At 40.2% G+C, this 20,243-nt stretch overlaps 4 protein-coding genes across 8 annotated transcripts in view; 1 reads left to right on the forward strand and 3 right to left on the reverse strand.

The window, feature by feature from the left end:
* Positions 1–698: 698 nt before the first annotated feature.
* Positions 699–1,392, reverse strand: LOC136777409 (probable salivary secreted peptide). Its single transcript, XM_066733669.1, has one exon. The coding sequence runs from the start codon at positions 1,315–1,317 to the stop codon at positions 916–918; it is 402 nt and encodes a 133-aa protein (XP_066589766.1). The 5' UTR covers positions 1,318–1,392; the 3' UTR covers positions 699–915.
* A 2,193-nt stretch (positions 1,393–3,585) lies between these two features.
* LOC136777433 (protein phosphatase 1H) lies at positions 3,586–6,686 on the reverse strand. Its single transcript, XM_066733714.1, has 6 exons — positions 5,864–6,686; positions 5,520–5,777; positions 5,236–5,453; positions 4,908–5,178; positions 4,566–4,825; positions 3,586–4,484 (listed from the first exon to the last, which is right to left on the reverse strand). The coding sequence occupies exons 1-6, from the start codon at positions 6,047–6,049 to the stop codon at positions 4,229–4,231; spliced, it is 1,449 nt and encodes a 482-aa protein (XP_066589811.1). The 5' UTR covers positions 6,050–6,686; the 3' UTR covers positions 3,586–4,228.
* A 1,285-nt stretch (positions 6,687–7,971) lies between these two features.
* LOC136777597 (centrosomal and chromosomal factor-like) overlaps positions 7,972–20,243 on the reverse strand; it is a 32,896-nt gene continuing 20,624 nt past the window's right edge. Inside the window, exons 1-5 of one of the 4 annotated variants that reach the window (XM_066734022.1) lie at positions 18,903–19,005; positions 16,505–16,536; positions 11,714–12,287; positions 8,645–9,378; positions 7,972–8,284 (exon numbers count right to left, since the gene is read on the reverse strand). In XM_066734022.1, coding sequence (XP_066590119.1) covers positions 8,155–8,284; positions 8,645–9,378; positions 11,714–12,287; positions 16,505–16,536; positions 18,903–18,932 — 1,500 coding nt within the window. In that variant the 5' untranslated portion in view covers positions 18,933–19,005 and the 3' untranslated portion in view covers positions 7,972–8,154. Of the gene's footprint in view, positions 8,285–8,644; positions 9,379–11,713; positions 12,288–16,504; positions 16,537–18,902; positions 19,045–20,243 lie in introns of those variants that run through there. The other 3 variants (XM_066734023.1, XM_066734024.1, XM_066734021.1) reach the window with 3 other exon arrangements.
* LOC136777594 (calponin homology domain-containing protein DDB_G0272472-like) lies at positions 12,465–18,814 on the forward strand. Of its 2 annotated transcripts, none has more exons than XM_066734012.1 (8): positions 12,465–13,641; positions 15,653–15,902; positions 16,173–16,469; positions 16,891–17,213; positions 17,290–17,533; positions 17,684–17,978; positions 18,051–18,342; positions 18,412–18,814. In XM_066734012.1, the coding sequence occupies exons 1-8, from the start codon at positions 13,471–13,473 to the stop codon at positions 18,571–18,573; spliced, it is 2,034 nt and encodes a 677-aa protein (XP_066590109.1). In that variant the 5' UTR covers positions 12,465–13,470; the 3' UTR covers positions 18,574–18,814. The 2 variants fall into 2 exon arrangements, with proteins under 2 accessions (XP_066590109.1, XP_066590110.1); XM_066734013.1 differs by having other exon boundaries at positions 12,950–13,641; positions 17,765–17,978.

The raw sequence follows: 20,243 nt of genomic DNA on the forward strand, positions 1-20,243 counted from the left end.
TTGATCGACGAAGGACGATAAAGCTCGACGGTTTCTGCACGTGCAGACTTTTTCCATTCCAGAGGCTTCGCTAATTTTCTTCGGAAACAATCGAATGGCGCTGGTTTATAATAATAATAATAATAATGTTGCTATTAGAGAGCGCACGAGTTTCATAGCCGCACCCTTCGCTCTCATTCTCGCACGCGCATGCACTTTCAGCCGTTGAAACTATATATACAGGGGAACGACGTAAACTAGGCAGTCTAGCATGGCATCGCGAGTAATACAAGTGGAACGGAGATATAGAATAAGTAGGTTAACGAAATGGTCGTTCACAAGCTTGAGATACCAGCAGCAATTTCAGCGGCTCTCAACTCGATTCAAAGTTTCAACCGAAGGGTGGAAGCATCGCGACAACAATTTTCCACTCGGTTGTGTTTCTCCACCATCGAGTCAACCGTATCCACATCTATGCATGCGCAAAACGTGTTTTGTCCAAACGGAAACGGAGCTCGACAGCATTCTCAGCCTCAAAGATCCACTCGTATCTAGTATACATATATATATATATATATATATATATATATGTACATGTATAGCGTACCACCCCTCCTACCCTCCCACCCCTCGCTCCCTGCGCTCTCGCCACTCGAGAGAACTTTCAAATTTCCGGTAAATCTCCACTTTCGGAAAGGGATTTTATAGAATTTTATACCTCTGAGAAAAGGAGCTTTATTCTACTGCTGCATTATATATATATATATATATATATATTTAATTATATATGTTATATAACATTGCGTGGATGCCAAGAGTGGGAATTGAATCAAATTAACCAAGTAGCAGCAGCGTGTGTGTTTTTCATCGGCACTCTGTTAATCGTTGTACGTTTCACGTGGAAACAGGAAGTGGAGGAAAGAAGAGGGACTCGATTCAAGGACGAGCGTAGAGCTCGACGATAAAGTTGATTCCGTGTCCCCGTTGGCTTTTGAACTTGAGGGTGACGTTGTTGTAGCCTGGTCCACCCTGGAGGAGACTGGGGTAGGCACCTTTGCCATTGACCTTCTGGTCGAAAGCGTTCACCTGGGTGATCCTGTCGTACCTCGAAGCGTTGAAAGTTTTCGTCACGGAGATGACCTGCATCCACGACGAGTTCTTCTGCACGGACTGTCGGAGCACCAGTCTGTCTCCAGGTGCCCTGTATCCAACCGTCAAATGGTGAGATTTGTTATTTGCAGAGGCGAACTGCTCCGGATGACCATTGGGGTAGAGCGAGGAAGCTGCCGTAACCGCTACCAAGAGAGCCAACAACACGAAGATCTTCTGGGCCGCCATTGTCCTTGCGCGAATCTTGCGGAGAATCTCTTATTAGGAATCACTGACAACTATACTTGACAGTTTTATCAAAATATAACGGTGCTCGGAGTCTCTCGGCTCCTTAAATAGGCTACGCAGATGCTCTTATCGGTTATCTTATCGCGATCGCTTCTGGAAAGATTCAATGTTTCCGAGAAGGCGTTTACGCCTTGCGTTAAACTTTGAAATGATTCGCAAGTGTTTTTAGCGATAACGACGCGATGAGCCTCGTTAGCTCCTATTCAGAGTTCCGTCGAGTGTGGAGAACGTTTGGAGAACGTTCGATATTCCGCACCACGTGGGATTCGCGAAATTCCCGCCACGTATAAATATAAAAGTCTGCATGATTCACGAGCCTCTCTTGTTGTTCTCTTCCGATATCTCGCGGGGCTTTGCTTTCGTGGATTCGCCATTAACCGTGGCACACACACACACATACATATATATATATATATATATACGCGTGGTCCGTCCTTCTCCGCTGCCTAGCTCGATATATCCAGCTCTTATAGGATGAAACGAGAATCGGGGAAATCAATGGCCCGACGCACAAAGCTCATCTCTGACTAAGCAGAAACAGCTGCTTAGTCAAGGTCGACATAGGCTGTTTGTACAGATGCCTTGTTACTCGTGCGGCCATCCAATACGTTACCTCGCTACCATGTGCACTTAGCTCTCAACAGGGTAGATTCGCTCGGATCATTAAGTCGTTATTGCCGTTAATAGAGGTCACCAGAATACTCCCATCGACCCGCCAAATATTCTACCTGATAGATTCCTTATCTTGCGTTACAGCTATTAGTCTGTATAGATAAATAGTGTCGCAATAATAAGGAAAATTGTTTTATACGCTTTAATCCATCGATCAGCTTTTCGAAAAACTCTTCCTCTTATCTCAGCATCTGTATATTTTTTCCTATCAGATTTAAAGCTATTGTAGTATACGTGTTTATTATTTTTTATTCCTATATATGTATAGAGTGCGTGCACGCATGGAAATATTGGTTATATCACGGGTGAAGAGCGGGCAGAGATTCGCCGCGCGGTTCTGTGTGCACCGGACGTCAATTAGACGGACAGAAAAGTTCCATCGCATCGTAAGCCTTTAGGCTACTGACCAACCCGCCTCTAAGAGTTCGAGTGACGCGGCTACTAGTTTTCTCCATTACTCATTGCCGGAGCCACTGCAGCTTTCCTCTTCATGGATTAACATGCTACCGAATTTAGAAGCATCTCGCTTCTCGAAACTCCCTATCTCTTTCTACCACCTCTCCCTTTCAACTTTCAAACACGTAATCCACCTGCTCGAATTCAGGGAAAGATCAGAGCGATAGTTTTCTATGTGCGCGCCTCGACTCGTCTATACGTCACGCTGATCGATAAACTCGTTAGAAATTTAATCAAGCTCCTATTTTTAATCGTGATTTAAGAAATTTGTTTGAAAACCATGTTGACGCAAAGCTCGATGGGAGAACAAAATTGATAAGGATAAGGCAAGTTTCGAGAAGAAGCGATTACAAATATTGGAAGTGTATCTGCAGAGCCAAGCGGGTAAGCATGCTGGATCAGATATGACTCGGGCAAAAGAGATTTCGTAGTTAGAACACGGGCATCCCATTCGAGACTGCTGGATACGTTGTTTTGCCAAATATCTATTTTTTCTTTTTTTTTTTTCTTTTTTTCTTTCTCTCCATATCCTTGATTCTCAAAATAGGCTGCTATACGAGTTCCAAAACGATCTTTCTCGAGTGCACATTTCAGTAAATTCAGCTCCTTTTGCTAAATTGCTTATCTATATACGTTTGCTAGCATAAACAGCTGGCTAAAACCGTGCAACTAAAATTAATCTTTGTCTTGGGTACTTTTTGATAGGGAAATTTTCCTTTGCACAGCTCGTCCTTCCGGAAGAGATGACAAGGACGAATAAGGAAGATGGGCAAACAGCGAATAGTCATGGAACGGAGAATAGAGGGAAGGAGAGGGAGATGGCGTAAACAATTCCGGCTACAATTAGGAAACGTTTGTCCGTCTGTGTTTACGAAAGGATCTGTAACTAGCTTAGGTAACAGCCAACCATTTGTCACTCCACTGCTGAACGCCAAATAATCGGTCATGCGGAAATCCAGCATCATGATATCATAGATGACTAAGGAAGCTCTCTCTCTCTCTCTCTCTCTCTCTCTCTCTCTCTCTCTCTCTCTCTCTCTCTCTCTCTCTCTCTCTCAACGCTCTCAACCAACTTCCGAATGTTTAGACCTATTTAGACCTTCCTCTTGCTCCATTAAATAATACTATTCTTTCAATATTAAAGCCAATCGGTATTACGTAACGTTTATTTCATAGATATTACATGACAATGAGGATATAATGCAAGATATCGTTTTCTTTCATTTATCTCTACTAAGATACGATTAATAATACAATATAATAGCGTAGCAGCGTAACTTTTTTATTTTGTACAATATTTTTTTCTTTGTGAAAATATCATTTACCTTACAAATAAATATTTTGGCTTTGAATTGAGCAGGTGAAAAAAGTAAAAATCAAAATGTCAGACGATAAAAAAAGAGAAAATCCTAAAGTTGCAATTAATGGAATGTTCATCGAAATCATACCTAAAAAGTGTTTTAACTTTACATATGATATATTAATACAAGTCTTAAGTAGTTATGTACACTGCGGTGCAATTTACAAAAATTAAAAAATCTGTTCACAATTCTTATGATAAAATACAAACGCGTTGCTTGTCTCTCTGTGATCTAAAATTAGTTTAAATATATAATATATATTATATAAATAATATAATAATTGCGCTTATCTCTCTCTTTTAAAAAATTATGTCTATTTTTATAAGCAATTATTTTCTCCTATCGCGATAGCAAAACAATTATTATACAGTGTTGTTTTCGACTATGTGTAGAGTGTTGACCGGGTACCTCTTCTCTTGTTGCATAGTTTTCAGCCATTGTTTGTGTTCACACAAATACGGATATAAGGGCACTACCATCACGCTTATGTCATCGACAGATGCCATTGGAGCATTCCTTTCTTCATTATCACTAACATTTTCAGATTTTCCTACCCAGGCTCTGCCGACCAACCGACCTCTCGCTGCTTGTACCAATTCCTGAGCTGCCATTGTTAGTCTGTGTTACAAAAAAAAAAAAAAAAACAATAAAACACAATTAGGCATTTGCTAAAGCAGATAGATTTGATAAACGGTTTACCTATATTCCAACGACGGTGTGTCTGGAGCAAGTGTTTTCCGAAGAATGCTACCAGCTGTTTTATCAGATACGACATCCCACAAGCCATCTGTAGCTACAATAATACAGTCACGCTCTGTCAGATCGCAAGAATCCAGGTCGAAAGACTGCACTTCGGGTTGAGATGATAGGAATGGTTTGATGTAAACTCCGGTATTGGCCGCTTTAAGACCATGATCGCCAAAACCTCTTGTCACACCTATGGTTCCCATAACTCTACTCTGGAGACCAAAAAGACTAAAATTATAGTATATATTGCAATCTCAACATAGGAACAATAAACTTGCCCTCTTTGAGACTTACTCTTTTGCCAAAACCAGAAACAAGTGGTAATTTTAGATCAGAGTGGGTTAAAGTTTTATAGGCCCATCCAGTCATAAAAGGTTCTCTGTACAATACCATGGTTCCCAAGTCATCTTGCAGCGGTCTCTTTCTAAATTCCAATGGCGTAAAGTGGCCCTTCAACAATTCATGAGGTTTTAAATAGCCTAGTGCCCTAACTCTATTAGATTCTGAGTCAGGAGTATGATCTCTTGTGAGAGCTCTCTGACTATCCCCGCAGACTAGCACAGCTCTGAAATTTGTGCAAAAAGTTAGCACCGATTCACATCTAAATCTAACAACTGCTTACCTAGAGTCTCCTGCCCCAGATGCATAAAGCCTACCATTGAGAAATAAAATTGTTATGGCTGTACAGCCCCCTCCACCCCCTTGAGCTTGAGCCTCAACCATTTGATCCATTTGTCTATAAGATAATTCAATTGCTCCTATCACCAAATCTCTTCCTTTTATTAGATTATCTTCATCCTCGCTCAATAGAGCATTGGCTGGTATAGCCATTAACCTTTCCTGGAGAAAGATTTTCAAGGATAATATTTAGAACAAAGCTTCTAATATGGTACTAATGATACTTACAAGAATAATTTTGTGAAGATGCAATCTTGCAGTAAGGGCAACTTGATATCCAGCATGACCATCAAACATTGAAAATATGATATAAGGCAGTGTAACATTAGAGTCTGTTAGTTTTAAGTCACCACGTATGGCAGAGGCTTGATCCTCATTCCATTTACTTTTACCAGCATTTATGCATTCAGCATATCCAGCACACCATGGTAATCGACTCAAGTCTCTGGGAACTATAATAGGTCTTACCCTGTGGTCTGCGCTAACCTGAGATTAATAATATAATTATTACTTACAAAACTGATATATAACTTAATTTAAGGGAAATGTATAAAAATTGATAAAATATTTACTTGTGTTTCTTCCATTGTCAAGCCTAAAAAATTTGGTCTGCTGTAGGGTTTATTCTCTATTTCAATCATATAACTAGAGTTTACAGTTTCTGACGTAAAATCATTGTCAGAATCATTAGAATACTGTAGGCCCAGCTCACTGGCACCTACAGCATTCATTAATGCTGACTTGAACCGATTCAACATCTTTTCTTATTTTATTTTTAAAAGCAGTAATAACGTATACAAGGAGAAATCGTCGTCTTTCCTGTGCACATTTGTACGTGCATTACGTAGACAGCATTTTTGACAGTACTCTTTGATATTTTTACAAAAACATTTAACTCTATCTATCTATCTATCTCTCTCTCTCTCTCTCACTCTCTCTCCCTCTTCCACCCTTTTATCTTTATTCAACGATTATTAGGTTAGCTGTCATTTGTCAAAACTCGTATTGTTAATATTTACATTTGTGTATTATACACGACGCGTGATTTCGTTATGCTAATTGTATTACCTTTACTACAATAATAAATTTGTGTGATACTGGTGATACTAAAGTAACTATCGATACTAGTTTTAAAAATTGTCAACAAAATTCTATAGGTTAACTTTGCAATCAGTCAGTCAGTCAGGTGCTCACTGCTCATTGCTCAATGCCACCACCACTCACCAGTCACACCACTACCACACCAGACACCAGCCACGAGCCAACCCCGGTTATCTACTTATCAACGTTTTTAGCTGTCTCAAGCTAAAGTTACCCAGAGGCCAGAGTTACCTAACGTTGAAAACTTAAAAATGACATTTATTACACATATGTACATATATGCCGCCGTTAGAGAAACACCCTCCGCGCACAAAAATACAATGCCATACACAAAAACAAACGATTTTATTAGCGCTATCTATCGAGAGTTGAAAGAATTATTTCGTAGAAAGGACTGTACCGCGATAAAAAAGTTGGTGGTAATGAAGATTACTACCAGTTGATGATAGCGTTTGTAATTTTGGAGACGGCGACACTTTACAATTATAACCCAATATAGGGACTTTCTTTCTACAGGGTTGACAGCACTGAGAGCAAAAAGAGTGTTATTCAAGATAGGATCCATTCCACTGTATTTTAAGAAATTGTTCAATTATAAATTGAGAAAAGTTCAAATTCACAAAATATACATGACACACACGCACTGGGCACTGACAGTATTTACTATTTTTAAAGATATTCCACTGTATTTTAATAGATTTTCTAATTATAAATTGATGAAAGCACGTATTGACAGCACAAACAGCACACGCACTACAATCTGACAATATTCACGATTTTTGGGTTTGTTACAGTGTATTTTGATAAATTATTTAGTCAAAAATTGAGAAAAACACGAATTCACAACACAAGCACAGCACGCACACTAGGCACTGATGTTTATCACGAGTTATGAACTGATTTCGCTGTATCTTGAAATATTATTTGATTTAAAATTGAGAGAAGCACGTATTGACAGCACAAGCACCATGCACTGACGTTTTTCACGAATTTTTAACTCTTTTCGCTGTATTTTGGGGTAATTTTCGATTCCGAATGGAGGGAAGCACGAATTTCGCTGATATTTGTCGAAGAAAAGCGTGAAAAGTGCACCGGGGCGCGCGAAAAGTGAAAAAAAGTGAAAAAGGCCCGGTCGCCCCCGGTCGCGGTTGGAAAATTCGAAAGGCCGTCGCGGCGGCCGCTTCGGGATACGAAAATAATCATGGCGGAAAGCGGCAAGGCGGTGGTGGGGAGAGGGTGGTAGAACCTGCTCGCACAAGTCCGAAAACTGGTATCGCTGTAAGTTTGGGTTTCGCCAATTAGATGCAAGTGCTCAGGGAGCGTCCACTAGCGATTGTGCTTTAGAACATACCCATTAGATGCGGCTGCTTGCCACAGTGTTGCCAACTTGCCGAAGCGTTGTCACCTTGCCCGCTTGATGATTTTACCGACCGTCATCAACCCCTCAATTTCTGTCAATTCGAATACTTCTCTTTTTGATCATTAAATGCACTTCTGTTATTACTCTCATACATATATGTATATATTGTTCAGTTTTATTTCTTTTTATTGGGTATGGTTTTGAAGTCACAGTTTTTGTGCAAAATGAAATTAATATTTATTATTATAATGAGTGAAGTTACAAGTGATGAGCTTATAAAATACAAAATTATCAACTCTTAAGCAAGTCTTATCAAGAGAACTCATTAGCAGTGATAAAAAGGCACTTTCCTTTTATAAATAATTAACGATGTGCCTCGGCGCTTCAAATTCACATTAAACATTAAACTGTCATATTTTTCCATTCCTTTTCTAGCGATGTCATTAGTGTTTCACGTTGCATGCGAGCATCTTTCATTACGGAGCTCTCGTCTTCCTTCACCCATTGTTTCCACAAAAGTTTTGCTTCTTCGCTGAAATGTAAACACTAAATTAACATTTGTATAAAATGAAAAACAAACAAATCAAGAGAAATAAACTATCAATGATTGGTCGTATAAGTTCGGATTTACGATTTATACTGAATTTAACCATAAATGCTTGTCAAACTCTATCAATAGAAGTTGGCACGCCAGGGCAGACTGATGAGTGGAAATGCTTCACGTAATAGCACACGACTAACGCAGAATGAATCACAGTTTTTGATTACGAAAGCAATTTATAGCGCTACTAATTCGAGACCTAGACCCTTAACTAAATTCACGGTCAATTATGATGTATCGCCTTCAAGGTTAAACTTCCTTTTCTTTTTTCAAAAATTAATATTATTTTACCTGTACAAGTTGGTGTTGGTACACGCCTTCTCACGAGATTCAAGCTCAACGGCTCTCTTTTCAATGTTATCCAAACCAGTTTTCCTGATTCGTTCTTCCAGTTCTAAATTTTCCATGTTATAGAGTTCTCTCTCTCTGATCAGCTCCAATTTATTTCTCATGTCTCTCAGTCTTAGAGCCTCCGTCCAGTTTTGCCTGGTGCAAGCTTGCAGTTCCCTCCGAGCAAGATCCTCGATCTGGCCCTTCATATCCTTGTGAAGTTGATACAAAAAGCTTGGCTCGGATCGATTCTGCTTACGAGGTTCCTCTCTCAGCCAGGGTAGAGCTCTTTCACCCTCGAATTTTTGATGGTTCATAGAGTTAGTTGCGTCACCATCAATGCAATCCAAACCGTGACGAGAGTTGGAATGTCCAGATGATTTGTCCTCCTGGCTTTCGTCGTGCGATGCAGAGTTTTCCAGTGGCGAAATATCTTCACCATTCTCATCCTTGGAAAAATCAGCATCTTTCAAAATTCCCTCCCGTGTTTGGGTACACTCGGTTATCTGGTCATCCTCGTGATGCCCATTCGTCGGTTCGTGCTCCCCATTGGTCGACTCGCGCTCCCCATTTGTAGATACCATCGTGTTAGACTTCGTCTCTTTGCCTTCAACGTTGACGTTCGTGTTCTCCAAGCTGCGACGAGAATATCTTGCCGAGTACTTGGTGCTCGTCGAGTTGTGACCGTTGCTATACTGAGAAACAAAAATTCTTAAAACGGTTAAATATGAATTGGTTCAAGTAAATGCATTTATGATATAGTCGCAAGTGAATATTTATTTCAACGGATTAATTTAATTTACTTTAAATGACTGTACATTTTTCCAACACACACAATTCTGCAAAAAAAAGTTTCAAATAAATATTTCTTTGTTTTCAATGAATGAATTATTACATTATTAAAGCTGAATAAATATATTCTTAACATAATAATATATTATCTTTTTAAACAAGAAATTAATTCCTGTAATGTAGAAAATCAGTTATCAATTGCAGGGTACATTTAATCTGAATAACAAGATATTTCATTTGATAGATGAAATATTGTCTTTGTGAGAGAATTGATCCGGTATGGTTCGGGAAAAAATTTGAAAAAGGAAATAAGGATAGGATGGATAAGATTACGATTCCTGGAAGAATCGTAGATGGGTAAACAAAAAAAATAATAGGAGACACACTAGATCCTGGATTCGAGCAATTCGAGCCCCGCCATAGTGCGGCTGGCGCACTTCAGCAACGTGCCAGCGAGATTGCTCCGCACCGTAGCCATCTGGTGGCACTGAGCAGAAGTTGGAAGTGAGGAAAGAAGACGTTGAGTGCGCCGGAGCGAGACGACCTGAGAGTCCCGGACCATTCACTCCGACACACCACCGATCTCCAACAAATCCTCCCTCCCCCCTATTGACGCTCCTGCGTCAATCCATTTGATCCTGAGGATCTAATATCGTGTAAAAAAAGAAAACCTTGAACGCATTGAGACCTTTTCCCTTCGTTTCAAAACTGTCGACTCAATGATGAAATGTTCCCTTTGCACTACCTTCGCTATTGCTTCGGTAGATACTTGGATATGATGGATGAGTAATTCAGAAGCAAAGTTGACCGGAGAGATTGCTGGATACTTTGATTGTCAAACGAGAATGAATGTTGCAATTGCTCACCGACTCGTAAGATTCCCTGTATGAATCTAGAAACGGTGCAAGTGAGTTTAGTCCGAAAGTTCATACTTTATAAATGACTACCAAATTCTCAAGATTCCCTGTGAATCTAATATTGAGCAACAGAAACAAGCTTAGAACGCATTTGGGACCTATTCCCTTCGATTCAAAGCTGAAGATTTAAGCTACTGTGTTTTGTTTACTTGCACAGTTGCCAAACATCAACATAGATTCCTAAGGTTATTATAAGTAAAAATCTGTTTACATTTTTCCCACCGCGTATCATTTTTAAATTATGTAACTTTCTAGTGAGCCTATAGTTTATCTTCATGGTAAGGGCAAGAAAAAAGGAAAAGTGCTCGACATTCCCCCCTTCTCATATATTCTTTCTTGCTGTTGCAGCCAGAGCTGTTTGCGTTCAACGCCACTCAATGGTTCAGTGCGTTGAACGCAGTCAATGTTACAGGAGCACTCAATTAGAAAGTTAAATAATTCAAATATGGTATGCTATGGAGAAAATTTGGTAATAGAATTTTGTACTTACAATTATTTAAAAAGTCTAATATGAGTAACATCTTTCCGATATATTTGAATTTACACCATGTGTATTCTTAACAAATCCGTAATCGGTAAAATAATGACGATGATTTTTTAGCGAAGCTTTCAAGAACTATATCGTGTACATTATTATCGAAATGCGTGAAAGACATTACACAACCACGTTTAGGAGAAGAAAAATGTTTGGAAAACAATTGTTTTTTTAATGAAACTACTAATGTATTAATTAAACATTATTACTATTGAAGAAAGAAAACAATTTTAATGAAGCAATGGATTAGGTAATCTGAACAATTAAATATTTCTTTCAATTGTTAATATATTTTGTTGTAAAACTGTTACCATATTGTTAAAAATACTTACTTCTTGTAAACAATTAATTCAGTAAACTAAGAACCCAAATTGTCCAAAAGCTAAATTTATATAATTTCTTAATGAAATTATACATATATAACCCTTATTATTCATTAATTAAATGTTATTTCTATTGAAATAAGTATTTCATTAATTGAAAAAGGAATTATTATTAGAGGACAGAAACAATTTAATGAAGTAATAAATTAAGTACTCTGAACAATTAAATATTTTTTTCAATTATCACTATAATTAACTGTAACAAATGTTACAGTTTATTTGAAATAAATAAATCTACGATTGATTTGATAAAAACAAATCCTAAATAAATATAAAAATTATACAAGTAATATATTTAATTGGTTCAGATACACTTTATTTCATTAAACTAAATAATATTTGAAGCAAATAAATATTAAAACTAATAAACGATTTACTAATTTTAAGTAAATTTTTTTCTCACTGTAGAATTCTCCGAGCTCTTCACGCCTCCCTCGTTCCACGTATCCACGGAACTCATCATTCTTCTAACTGGAAAACTTTGATGGCTGTCGAAGAATGTTGGAGAATCGCTGCTAAGTTTGGGTGAAATGGTACACGAATCTAGCGATCTACTGAGCAACGATCCAATCGAGTCTTTGGGCCTTACAACGCAGCTCTGATATTTCCTGCACGTTCTTGGCAAGTACAAGCCTTGCTCCGTGCGTTTCTCCCTCAATTTTTCCTTCAAAGCTTCCAAACTCAATACCTGCCTAGGTTTTTCCTTTCTCGACAACTTCTCGATCTCTTTTCTACAAGTCTCTTCTTCCTCTTTCAAGAGATTCCTCAGTCTTTCCCTTCTATCCAACAAATTGTCCCTTTTACTCCTCTGTACCTGAGTTCTCGAGTCTTTGCTGATCCAGGAGTCGTAATGTCGAGCGAGTCCACACTGTTTCTCGAAATATTTCGCGTTCAAAGCGTAGCTCGTGTATCTGACAAAGTCGTTATGACGCTTTTGCGCTGCCAATTGATATTGTCGCTCGTAACGTCGACTAGTCCTTCAAAAAAAGAAGAAACAATAACTGCATATTAACAAAATGAAAAAAAGCAGAATTTATATTTACCAAACTTTGTAAATAATCAAAATAAAACCTCCGAACTTTAGTTGTATAAAAAAGTTACTCGTGCAATTCTTTTAACGAGTTTTCCTCGCGCAAATAAGGAGCCAATTAACCCAGCAAGCCCGTTCATTTTATTACTTCTGTGAATCGCGTAAGGGACATGACGTATCGGTGTACATGCAAAACCGAGGAAATCTTGCCAAGTGCGAGACTCGAAGAAGCCAAGCCAGGCAGCGATGCGAGAAAAATCAACAGAGTCAAAGGCGCTTTCTCAAAATAAACAAAAATAGTCCCTCGAAATTGAGCAGCGCGATAAATCGTAAAAACGAGAATTGTAGCGAAAGAAAAACCTGACGATAAAACGACAAAGAGAGAATTTTGCGTATTGCGCAATGTGTGTGTCTCGCCAATCGAACGATCCAGTCTTGTATCCTGTGTACAAGATAGCGGGGACAAAGAATGAGCAGGAAATTGCGCAAAGAGCGAAGAGTTATACGAAGCGGCTGATCGGAGGATAGGGTGCCGTGATAAATGGTAAAAATCCTGACAAATCGTTATCGATAGGATAAGAGCACAGCGGGGAGGGAGTTATGGTCGGGGGGTGGGGGAGGGGGAGGCGGCTCGTCTCGGTTTCAGCGTCCCAGAAGAAGAGGAATATTGCTATTTCTAGTCTGGATGACGTCACCGGCCGAAAATATCGCGCGTTCGAGGAGGTGCAAGCACGATCTGTCCAGGTCTCGATCTTTCCCAGACTGCCGAAAATCTCCGGCCGGGGGACTCGTGCATCTCCAGTCCTCTCCGTCGCGAGCTACCGGAACCATCGTCCCTCTCAAACTATTCCAACCCGATCTGCCAGAGCAAACTTCGGAGAAATAAAATGCCAATCTCGCTGCTGTAAAGTGGGCAGAACGCCCACGCACGTACCACCACCAGTCCGTCTACCTCGTCTCTCGGGAAGCGTCGGAAGCAGTGAAAATACTACTCCTCGAGAAGGGATCAGTCTCGCGGGAAGACTCGTCGGCTGAAACCCCACGCGTGGAGCAATCGTGTCCGCAATTTTTGGTGAACCTTCCGGAAGTGACAGTACGTTTGGTGGTTGGAGGGTGCGAACGAGTAGAAAATGCCGGGTGCCGGTGGTCAGACACCGCAGAGGACAACCTTCAGGCCACCCTGGGTCAAGGATGGTCCTCCTGCTCTGCCCATGCCATCAGCTCCATGGGCGCTCAACGCCAGAAGGGACTCCAAGCCCAAAACCGATCCTCCGCCTGCGTTCACTCAGGTCACCCTCAAGGTACTCCTCTTTCTCTCGACGCTCTTTCGATCCACTATTCGTACAACTATATATATATATATATATATATATATACTAAGTACAACTCCCATTCACAAATTTCGCATTTGGTACAATTCGTTTCCAACCACTGAAACTCGATATAGCAATTTTTCCAAAGAGAATTCAGCCTGATCCATTGAGGTGTTGGGTTTCAAAAGCTAAACAACCTCTTCGTAACTGACCACGGTATTAATAACTCGCGTGGGTGGGGGAAGTCGCGCAATCCGCCAGTCTTGTCAGCTTTTTCGCGGACGGTTCGAATTTTACGGTTAATTACGCGCTGATCAAGATCACCGAAGCCGTTTCCACCTTTTCTTCTTAAGCTGCATAACGCGCGCGTTGTGATTGGACATTTTTCGTACAAGGATGGCCATTCGACGAATTCCTCGAGCAACGCGAATCACGCTCTACGCGCTGAGCGTACGGACTTATTATTGTTTTCTCGACGATACCTCATAGGTGTTTACGTATCACGCATTTCTTGGCTCTACTCCACCGCATCCACCCACGCGATCGGTGACAAAAAATAATTCTCACCTCGAACGACTCTTCTCGAATTATAAACAAACTTTTCTCGAGTATTCGTCAACGGAAACGGTAGAAGTTATCCAGCGGATGATAAAACTCGCGTTTGCTTCTCTATTGATGAATCTCTCTCAAGTTTTGGTACCACCGTCTTCCACTTAGCGAGAAAGATATAAATCGTTATGAACCAGTCGAATCGAGGAGGATCGACAAAAACGTTTGGATTTTGTTTGATCTCCCTCGCGATCCTTTGTTTATAGCAGCGGTTCTATTTCATTGTGTTGGTTGGATCATCGACGAATCAATCCTCAGTGTGCACTGTCGCAGCAGTCAGCGCGTTCTGCCAGGCCAGCCTCAGGGGAATCAAACATCGTTGCGAAGTGCGTTCTACTCACTCGGATTGGGCTCGTAGTTCTTGGCAGGAGCGGAAGAAGACTTCGATTTATGACGATTATTAAATAAGAAATTTTTGGTGAGAGACGACGTTAGCGGGGGGGGGGGGGGGGACTTGGAAGATTGGAGTCGTTGGAGCCTTTGGGTCACGATTATTTCAGGAACAGATTCTATTTCAAATGTCTCGCCAGCCAGCTGCTTCTTCCGCCAGTTTCCACGCGTTCTATCCAAACTTTCACTCGATGCGCAGAAATTTCGCAAAAACACTTCCAGTCAAATTTTAGCCGCACACGCAATCGGTCGTTCGGCAGTATTCTTTTCACCGATAAATCACTAAACTCGTTCGAATGTCTCGGTGGATCATAAACAAGCCCCAGCCTCCGTTCTGAGATCACTGCTTTTATTTATCAATCGCACATTTATCGCTCAACGCGCGTGGAGGAATTAAATTTCCTGCATCCGCCGCAAGGGTTTTCCCGAAAGGCAGAAGAATACGGAGTAGAGAAAGTCAAGAGACAAATCCTGTGCGTGCAACGGGATTAGCCGAGCGGTACAAGGGGCGAGAAAGCACATAGGGTATTATTTAAAGACCAGAACGACTTTCGAGCGTTTCTTTACCAACGGAAGTGGACCAATCGCTCTGCCTTTCTATTTCTACCCCGGTGATCGATCGTTCTCTTGGATCAGTGCTCCATTCCGTCGCGAGCAAAGTGGATAAAAAATTCAACGTCATAGCCAGAGGTCCAATGACTAACGAGTGTCCACGTAGCGAAATTATATTCATAACTTACCGCACCTAGCCAACTGACAATTTCAATGTCATTTCAATCTTTCATCCAGTCCACCACTATTAAACTCCTCTTATTTCTACAGCTGCTGTTGTCCCCGCTTGTATTTCAATGTGCGTGAAATATTCTTTGAAATTAATTTTGGATCGATCCGGATAATCGTTCTACCGACTTGTTATGCGTTGGAAGCGGGGGTGGATCGCCGAAGCATTCGAACGAGAATTGTTTATTCGGCGAGATTAATGGATCCATTTGATTATCAGAGTGTGCCGAAGCCAGTGGAAGCATCAACGGCAGCTCCAGCCGAGCCTGCAGGCCGGAAACAGAGCAAAATCACGATAATCCCGTCGCAGCGCAATGAGAAGGTTTCGAGCCAGCCGCCAGTGGCGAAACCGCGCGAGAATGGACGACAGGAATCAAAATCGAGACCCCAACTCGAACGACAGGTTCGCGTCGAGAGAACCAGGTCCAGGGGGGACGTTGCTCCTCTTTCCAAAAGCGAAAGCACCACTGGTAAGAATCGTCATTGGGAACGCTTCGTTCAGAAAACGATATTCTCCATTTATTTTCCTCATCCTCAAACTCTCTTTCGCATCCAAGTTTCTTCAACCTTTAAAACATTCGAGATGTAAAACTGATGGCATATTACGTAACGGATGGTGATTTTGCACGCATTTACTTCTTATCGCTGCATAGAGATATAATTCTTGCCAGTACTCTGTGGAATTTATCGGTGTCTATGTGTACAGGAGCTACAGAGTTTTTCAAGGTATAATTTTCCAGGTGCTCCAACATTGTCGAAGAGTTCTTCAAGGGCAAACTTCCCTCCGCCACCGCCACCAAGGCCACCTCCACCACCGCCTAGCAGAACGGTGATACCAGCTTTGAAAGAATTGCCACCTTTGACGGATAATCAACACCAGAAACTGGAAATGCTCAAATCCAGACCCAGAAAACGGCCCGATTGGGCGAGCATGATGAAGGAGGTCGAGAGTGGGAGGACCTTGAAACACGTGAAATGCAATGACAGAAGTGCTCCGTTGATCGAGAGGGTCAACAAGGTCACAAATGAGTCCGAAGGTGATCATCGCAAGGGCCCCGAGATTTCAAATTACCTTTGGCCAGTCTCTGGACTCCTCTTTAATCCCTACAAAGTCAAAGAATCCAATTAATTCTATTGCAACATGTACATGAATGCGTATATTTCAAAGAGCTTTTAGTTTCATTCCCTGTGTTCTTCTTAATTTCTTAGCCTTGGTCTACCTTAACCCCCCCCCCCCCCCCCCCTCCCTTTCTTGTTAAAACGTTGGTCCAATTAAACTCGATGGGATGCAAGATTAATCATTATCTTGGTGTTTCTTTCAAAGATTTTAATTCAACCTTACCCCCTGCCCTTGTGTTTCCTCTGTTCTCGCTTGTTTCAAAAGATTTCTATCCTATTTTTGTTCTTTTCAACAAATGGATCTTTTCTCTCGAATCAAACACAAGTTGTCACCCACAGGTAATACTCACTTCGTCTTTGAGTCAGAAAAATCGAATATGCACAATCAGTTGCTGAAGCAGATTCAGGAGGGGGTAAGACTCAAAAGTGTAAAAACGAATGACCGATCCAGACCAATACTGGAAGGCCTGAGAAAGTTTAGGAGGCAAATGACAATAGAGGAGCAAATGCAGAAAGCTGAGGAGGCACCAGTAAATGAAATTTTACCCGATGAAATGGATGATATTGATGCTGTCAGGGATGACCTTCAAAGTACTAAACAAATGCTTGCTCTCGAGCTTAGGAACAAGGAAGCTTTGGAGAGAGAAAACAAAAGATTGCAGGTACGAATTGTTAGCAAAAATTACCCGCTCGCTGACGACGCATTTCCTCATCATTTTCTTCTCTTAAAAACCACAGGCTAGGATTTTAAACCTCGAGGTAGAGGTTGATCGAGCAAAATCTCAAAAAGATGTGACTCAAGCTAAACAGCACGATGAGAAGCTCACTGAAAATTTGAAGAAAGAAGCCCAGCAAGCTAGGAAGGATGCTGAAAGGCTTGAAAAAGAGTATGCAACTGTCGCAGAGGAGAGGGACAATGCTAAGAGCGAACTGGAAGAGATGAAGAGAATGTACGCTGCTCTTGAAAGGCGTATGAAAGCTGGTCAGTAATAATTTTTATGTGTTTATATTAATGTAATCGATAGAAATATAAACTACTCGTACTGGCTAAGCTTGCAGCATACTAATCATGCAATATTTGACTAATCATAATAATTTGCTATTGCTTATTTTGCTTTCCATCGGCTATCAGAAGAGGCTCAAGAGTGTGAGACGGAACCAATAGTCGAACTTGCGGAGGATTGGAACGAAGTGGTCTGGTATGATGTTTCAGGAATGGCCCTAGCTGGTTGTCCCAGTGCTAAGGATGTTGCTAGGATTGCTACGCAAAAAAGCATGGATAAACCTGAGCCAAGCGAAAGCGAAGAAGAGGAGGAAGAAGAAACATCTGAGGAATCTGAGGAGGAAGAACAAGATCCTAAAGCTGCTGCAGAGAAACGTTTGCAGAGAGAAGTCAAACTTCTTACTACAAAAATCAAGACTTTTAAGTTAGTATACCTTTGGGGTGATTTATAGAGATTCAATTTCAATTAATATGCTGTAACTTTATTTGTGTACAGGGACAAATCAGGTAATGCCAAAAAAGAGAGGCACGCATTAAAGGAGCAGATAAAACAGCAAAACAAATTATTGAGGGAAGAGAAGAAGAAATTCAAGCAATTACAGAAAGAAGTTGATAAAATGGCTAAATTAATGGGTGAAGCTGAAGAGGATACAGCTGATGAGGATGAGGAAGATGAGGAGGAAGAGACAGAATCCGAAGATGAGTCTGAATCTGAGGAATCAGAAGAAGAGGAGTCTGATGTTGAAGTTAAAGAAGAAGATCAAGAAAAATATAAAAACAATTTACAAGTTAGTAGAAAAAAATGGCTAAAGCTGATTTTAAAAATATGAAAGCTTTAATATGATTTTATTTTGCAGAAAGAGGCAAAGAAGCATGAGAACAGATTAGCAGCTTTGAAAAAGGGCAATTATTTATTGAAAGCTCAGGTAGACAGGCTTAAGGATGATTTAGCTAAGCAACGAGAAGAAAGCATTAGACTTCAAGAAGATTTGGACTCTGTTTTGGCTGAGCTAGGATAAGTTAGGCTAAGCAAAATCTAATATTGTATACTACACTTATAAGTATTATATTGAAATATAACTGATTATATATGTACAAAAAAAACACTCAAAGTAATACACACACACACACTCACCCAACACCTTTTCGAATGAAGTTTTTACACGGACATCAACTTTCCTTGCTAGTAGATTTCATACGACTTTAGTAATAATGCAAAATGTAGGAATTTTTTAAAATAAAACAACTTATGGTTTTCAATGTTGGCTTGGCGTCTGATGCACGAATAATAATGCTTTACTCACAGAACTATCACTTTATTTGCAATAAATCAATATAGAGAACTCACATAATATTTATAACAGCGTTGCAAAACCATCAGCTGAGATCATCTTGCTTCTTGTCTTTAGTTAGGCCGTTTAATAAACGTTTTAGCGGCCTTTTAAGGGTCGGTAGTGTCGGTACCAGTCGCCAGTCGATACCATCAAAGGATCTGAAATTGCCTGAAACTACGTGAAACAGGTGATGAAAACCGAAAAACATGAAATTCCCTAGACTCTCGAGGAAGACTGCAAAAGCGCCACCTTGCAAAAGATACCTTGAACAAGCACGCTTTTTAAAATAAATTTTCTTTCGGTAGATGGCGTGAGATATAAAAGAGAAGAGGAAGAGAGCAGCAGAGCACGCACTGTACGCATTGCGGTCGTAAGCCGCAAAGCTTAGAAAAATATAAAAAATATTATAAGATCTCTATCAATCCTATAAATTGTAATCAGACGTAAGATCCAGGTGATACAGCTGAGATGGCTGAGATCATCGATGATGAATTTAAGAATAAGTAGAATTAACGTAAATATAAGTTTCTGAAAGTTTCAAGGAAAATTTCGATCATCAATTAGAAATATCTAAGCATCTTTTAAAGTAAGTTACAAGAAAAAGGTAAGCAAGAATGATAAATATAAGGTACAATAAGAAATAGCATTAGAAAAATATTGTTAGATTATAATTAAAAACCTTATCAGAGTTTGATATTTGTAAACACGATTAAGAAGTAATTGAGGGTTGCGTTTCGAAGCCTGAAATCCGAAGGCTTCCAGAAGAGCTTAAGAGGCCGGCACAAGTACGGAAAGAGCTAACTGCGCTAAAATCGACATATTTAGCACAAGCTAGCAAGCAGACAATTTAATTATCTAGAAAAAGGTCTTCCTTGCAGTATGCGCATTTTTACGACGAGGAGAAATTTGCTAGATGGCTAGGGTTATAAAGAACGTAAAATAATAAAAATAGGGATGCGCACAGATGTACCATGTGACTGCATACTTTGAAAGCTCCCCCAAGGCACACATTTCCCCTTCTCCGAATCTATCCAATTTCGCTGGTGAAACAACATAGCTTGGAGCTGAAGAGAGCTTGCTCCATCTAACCGGAGCCAGTATGCACAAGAATATTTCATTTTCATTGTTCGCAAAATATAAAATATTTACTAAGAAAACAGCCTTTAATTAAAATGTATCTCTTGTGTTTTATTTTTCCAATTGATTCAGAAAAATATGTATGGACGGAAGTAAAGATGAGGCACGAAAACGTTTAACACGAAGAAGGAGTGACTTTTAATCCGACCTGGAGCACTTTCAAAATTTAGAGCAAAGATCGATTCCGTTGCCGGTGCTATATCCGTTGAAGCACGCGC

The sequence above is a fragment of the Prorops nasuta genome, unplaced genomic scaffold (genome assembly GCF_024137725.1).
Source record: "Prorops nasuta isolate Cenicafe-Biocafe unplaced genomic scaffold, Cenicafe_Pnas_1.2 PNAS00011, whole genome shotgun sequence".
In the NCBI taxonomy this organism is placed as follows: domain Eukaryota; kingdom Metazoa; phylum Arthropoda; class Insecta; order Hymenoptera; family Bethylidae; genus Prorops; species Prorops nasuta.